Source organism: Chrysochloris asiatica, unplaced genomic scaffold, assembly GCF_000296735.1.
Source record: "Chrysochloris asiatica unplaced genomic scaffold, ChrAsi1.0 scaffold00014, whole genome shotgun sequence".
NCBI lineage: Eukaryota > Metazoa > Chordata > Mammalia > Afrosoricida > Chrysochloridae > Chrysochloris > Chrysochloris asiatica.
This window is the reverse complement of record NW_006408532.1, coordinates 23285884-23291280: the sequence shown is the minus strand read 5'-3', so window position 1 is coordinate 23291280 and position 5397 is coordinate 23285884. Positions and strand designations below refer to the sequence as shown.

The window sequence follows — 5397 nt, the reverse complement described above, 5'->3', positions numbered from 1 at the left end:
GAAATTTTAATTAATTAAAGCAATAATACATTGTGAGTGAAAGTATTTTGTAAATTATAAAGCAGTACACAAAAATTCTTTACTAATGTTATAAGTATAGATTGTTGTAAGGATGTAAACCATTGCTCGGAGCCATAGAAAAGAAAACTTATCAGTATTAAGTAGGTTTGAAAAATTATTAGAGTTATGTTAAGAGAAAGACAACGAAAACTTTATTGAATTTTATTATGTCTCTCTTGTATTAGGTGACTACGAAAACTTTGAACCTCACAGTCTTAAAGTAACTGGGGCAGTAGAGAAATCTTCTCTGAGATTAAACATGAAAATAATTGTGCATGTTGGAACAGAGTACAGAGAAATATATATCTACCTTTCCAAAGTAAAGAGATTTAACATGTAAGGTTTATCCGATGCATGAGGAGTGTTCATTTTACAAAGGGAACAATTTTAGTTAAATGTCTCAACTTATACTTCATTGGTGTTGCTAAGTGCCGCAAGTTGGTTCTGACTCATAGTGACCCTGTATAGGGTTTCCAAGGAGCAGCTGGTAGGTTTGAACTGCCAACCCTGTGCTTTGCAGTCCAGTGCTGATCCTATAGTGCCACACCAGGAGTACTCCATTTAAACCCCATTGAAGAGATTTATAGAATGTTGTACCTCTCCACGAATGGGTAACCTCACACCTTGTGGAACTTCTTAATTCCCGTGTCTACAATCTATTTGGAGTCCTGGTGTGGCACTGCGAGATAATGCGCTGGACTGCAAGGTAGGTTTGAACGGCAAGTTCAGTGGTTCAAGCTCACCAGCCGCTCCTCGGAAACGCTATCCAGGGTCTCTATGAGTTGGAACCGAGTCAACAGCACTTAACAACAACAGCTAAATACATGTGGGAGCATGGTGGCACCATATGACAAGCACTAGACTGTGAATCACAAGTCTGCGGTTTGAGTCCACCAGTTGCTCACAAGAGAAAGTTGAGGCTTTCTGCGCCTGCAAAAAAAATTTTTTTTTTTTAAAGCCTCAGAACCTCAAACAGAGCCATTGAGTCAGAACTAATTTGAAGATCTTCAACAGCAACTAATAGATGTGGCTCAATGCTGAGTGTTGTGGAGTCCTGATGTAGCGCTATGGGCTAATGCGCTGGACTGAAAAGTCGTTTGAGCCACAAGGTTTGTGGTTCAAGCTCACCAGCTGCTCCTTGGAAACCCTATATAGGGTTGCTATGGTTCGGAAAAGACTCAGCAGCACTTAACAACAACAACAACAACAACATGCTGAGTGTTGTAGTAGCATGTGTGAGAAATAAAATGTTGCTTTTCTTCTAGGAGCATATAATTTGGGGTTGGGGGAGGGAGACATAACAAATAAATATAAGCTCTTGAAGGTCAAAGTCTTTATCTTCTTCACCTTTAAATATTTAAATCTCTGCAATAACTTGCTTTCTGTTTTGCAAGTACACAAAGTGATGTTCATTAACTATTTGTTGAATGAATGCATGAATGGATGAAGCAAATAAAGATTCAAGGCTATAGATAGCATTAAATGAGCAATTCAAGCAGTAAGTGCTAAAGGATTAAGGAGAAGAGTGACAATTTGGTAGAAAGCAACTGGGGAAGGTCAAAAGTTGTATCAGTATGTTTCAAAGATACCTTTTCAATTTAAATTTGGAAACTCTCAATGCCCTACGTTACTGGTTGGGAAGAAAATGTTGGCAGTAGAACACATCTTTCTTTTTCTGGGGGATCCCGGGGAAGAAAATAACTCAGTCAATTTCTCTTTCAAATATTCTAGTAACCAGACCTCCTAAGAAACATACTGATACTTTTTTCTAGCAGAAAATTAATAGAAAGCTCTCATCTCTGAAATGCTTTTAGAAGGGCACACCTGGTGTGTCTTGAGTGCTTATTGTACATAAACCTGGAATTTGTAGATAGATGGAAACATGACTGGTTGGAGAATTAATGGAATGTAAATGGAGATACTTAACTGAAATTGTTCCCTTTGCTTCAGCCTTACTTATCAAGTCTGAATCAGAACAAATCCCAACATAGAAGGCAAGAACCTACTTTGAAGGTCTTGGACTTCTCCCAGGAAAGAATGTTTTCTCTGAACTGTGTTTCCTTTGAATTATTAGTGATGTTTGTTCCTGGGTTGTGAGTCTGATTTAACAGTCTGACCCTTTGTGTCACTGCATTGGATTGCTGTACCTCCCCTGTTGCTATTTCATGGCAGTTAACTGGCTGAAATCCTTTGGAGACCACTAGACCTGAGCTGGACCCTATCTTAGCTCCTTGCTAGAGTAAGACTTCAAGTTGGTGATGTAAGTGCTCTGAGTTTGAATTTCCTCATCTGCACCTTTTGTTAATAGCCGTATCTGGAGTAGTTGAGGGATTGTTGTTGTTGTTGTTGTTATGTGCCGTGGAGTCGGTTCTGACTCATAGCGACCCTGTACAGGGTTTCCGAGGCTGTAAATCTTTACAGGAGCAGAAAGCCTCATCTTTCTCCCATGAAACAGCTGGTAGTTTTGAACTGCTGACCTTGCAGCTCACAGCCCGATTCGTAACCACTATGCTACCAGAGCTTCTTTAGTTGAGGGATTAAGAGGGGGGAAAGAGGGTTGAGCACCTTACCCTTCCCTGCACTGGGAGAGACACTCCTTCCCCAGCTGGAACCAGCCCGGTCGGCAGGAATGACACTGCATGCTGTGCCTCCCTTCGCATGTCCTACAAGAGCTGTGGCAGGGGACACACTGGTGACTGTCCTCGTCGGTGTAGTAGCCCTCAGGGCAGTCCTCCACGCAGGTCATATCTGGAAAAGACACCATATGTCTCCTAAGCCTCTCCTATATGCTCTCCACTGTGTGCTGAAGTTGGGGAGGTGCAGAAGGAAGGAGACAATGTTCTTATGGGCTGATGGATATGCTTGGGATGTAAGATGAATATCTAAGATATAGAATGGACCATATGACCACAAAGAGTTCAGAGAACACAGAGGACACAGTGGACCAACCATGGTGGACAGGATAGAAATCATAGTCTGGAGAATTGAGTTAAAAGGACTCCCAGGGTTTACCCGGAGGGAGAGTACATTTGGAGGGAGAGTACATTCTGGACATGCATTTGGGAGAGCATAGTGTCAAGACTCCATTAACGTAAAAACCGCAGCAACAACTAAATGCGTGTCCTATGTGATGACGTGATTCCACAGCTACAACTTTCCAAGTCCTGTCTTGAATGTCCCTCTAATACATTTGGGATTTCTGCTGTACTGTCCGCACAATGTGGCTCTTTAATTTTAAATTAAAACAAGGACAAGCTAAATACAATGAGAACTTCAGTTGCTTAGATGCACAAGCCAGTCTAGAACATTCTACCCCCAAAGAGTTATGGACAGTGAGATCCAGTTTCACCCAGGTGTTTAATACATTAGTCAGGCTGTCTCTACAATTCCATTCAGCATTGGCACAGAAACAGGTGGGAACGTCCAATGCTGCTAAAGCCGAGGCTCCCAGGCTCTGAGGTATTGGAGCACAGGGCCTTCCATTCATTTTCAAAAGTAACCATTTAAATAGAAAGACACCAATGCCTATGGTGTAACAAGCATTTGCAAAGTAGTTTCCCTTGAGGAGGAAAAAATCGAACCTCTGCTCAGAGGAAAAGTAACTCACTGAGAAGAAGGTTTTTCCGTGGGCAGGCGCGACACTGGTCCTCGGCAGGTCCCATGCATCGGAAGCACTTGGTGTGACAAGGCTGGCACCTGTGTGTCGCCTCATCCCAGTATTCCGCGTGGGTGCAGTTTTTGTAAGGTACACAGCTCCCGTGGTCATTCTTTCTCAGGCCTTTTTGACAAGTTTTGCAGGTCCCCAATGATGTGCAGGTCTGACAGGTCTTGTGACAATCTGTAGACATGGCGGGGGCAGTAGGCAGAGTGAGAGAGCGCCAGAGCATCCCTCAGTGAATTAATCACCTGGGAAGTGTGTTCACAGTTCTCCATATTTCTTACAGAGGTTTCTAAGACAGTTCAAGCTCACCAAGCGCTCCTCACAAACCCTATGCAGGGTGGATGGGATTTGGAACAGACTCAACGGCACTTCACAACAACGACACGCCAAGGGTGGGGAGCACAGTGGCTCTCTAGGATAAGCACTGGACTGGACCACAAGGTCAGCAGTTCAAGTCCACCAGTGACTCTGTAGGAGAAAGATGAGACTTTCTGCTCCCTCAAAGACTTATAGACTAGGAAACCCAATACAGTGTCACTATGAGTTCAAATAGACTCAATGATATTTAACAATAACAACACCAAGGGTAGGAGTCACTGGGCGGTACAAATAATTAGCACACTTGACTACTAACTGGAAGATTGAAGGTTCAAGCCCACATAAGGTGCTTTGTAAAATGAACCTAGCAAGCTCCTTCCAAACAAAACCAAAAACATCAGTCGTTGAAAATCCTATTGAGCACAGATCTACTCGGATACACTTGGGGCTGCCACAAGTCAGAATCAATTCGATAGCAAGTGGCTTTTGGTTTGGTGCTAAGGTGGGGAGCCATGAGTTTGGCACAGCTCTTGGGCTTTGGGGTAGAGCATTCCAGCTTCAAAATAATAATAATAATAAAAAAGGTTTTTTTCCCTTTCTCTGAAATACCCCAAGAGCCTTTTCCCTAGAATAGCCACCTTGGAAATATCGGTAAGGTAAGGCTCACAGTGTAATTTACCCAAATGGCAACAAAGAGAGTATGAGTAAATCCACAGTATCAAGCATTGCGACACTTTCACCATCACACCTCTTAATGGTGATGGTTCTCCACCCATCTCCCAGAATTCCCAGAGCTCATCACTAATACTTGCAGTGGCCATTAAGTTAGTTCTCACTCATGGCGAGCCAATGCGTGTCAGCGTAGAACAAGACAGGGTTTTCAATGGCTGATTTTTCAGGAGCAAATGGCCAGATCTTTCTTTTGAGGTATCTCCTTTCTGTTAGCAGTCCAGCACTTAATTGTTGGCACCACCCAGGGAATTCTAAATATCTTTATATCAGATTGGATCATCACTGAGAGTTAACAATGAAATAATTTGACTCATCTACTAAAGGCATTCTGGTGGTGTAGTGGATTATAAACTGAGCTGCTAACCACAAGGTCAGCATAGTGAATCTATCAGGCAGTCCTTGGGAGAAAGATGAGGCTTTCTGCTCCCATAGAGATTTACAGCCTCAGAAACCCTATACAGGGTCGCTGTGAGTTGGAGCCGGCTTGGCGGCACACAACCACCACCAACCACCACTCACCTATTAATTGTTGTTGTTAAGTGCCATCGAGTCGGGTCCGACCCATAGCGACCCTGTACAGGGTTTCCGAGGGTGTAAATCTTTACGGGAGTAGAAAGCCTCATCTT

At 43.1% G+C, this 5397-nt stretch overlaps 1 protein-coding gene across 1 annotated transcript in view; it reads right to left on the bottom strand.

Moving 5' to 3' along the window:
* The window catches only part of PCSK5 (proprotein convertase subtilisin/kexin type 5), a 75588-nt gene that overhangs the window by 33041 nt on the left and 37150 nt on the right, over nucleotides 1-5397 (bottom strand). Inside the window, exons 5-6 of the mRNA XM_006835006.1 lie at nucleotides 3668-3898; nucleotides 2631-2808 (exon numbers count right to left, since the gene is read on the bottom strand). Coding sequence (XP_006835069.1) covers nucleotides 2631-2808; nucleotides 3668-3898 — 409 coding nt within the window. The remainder of the gene's footprint in view (nucleotides 1-2630; nucleotides 2809-3667; nucleotides 3899-5397) is intronic.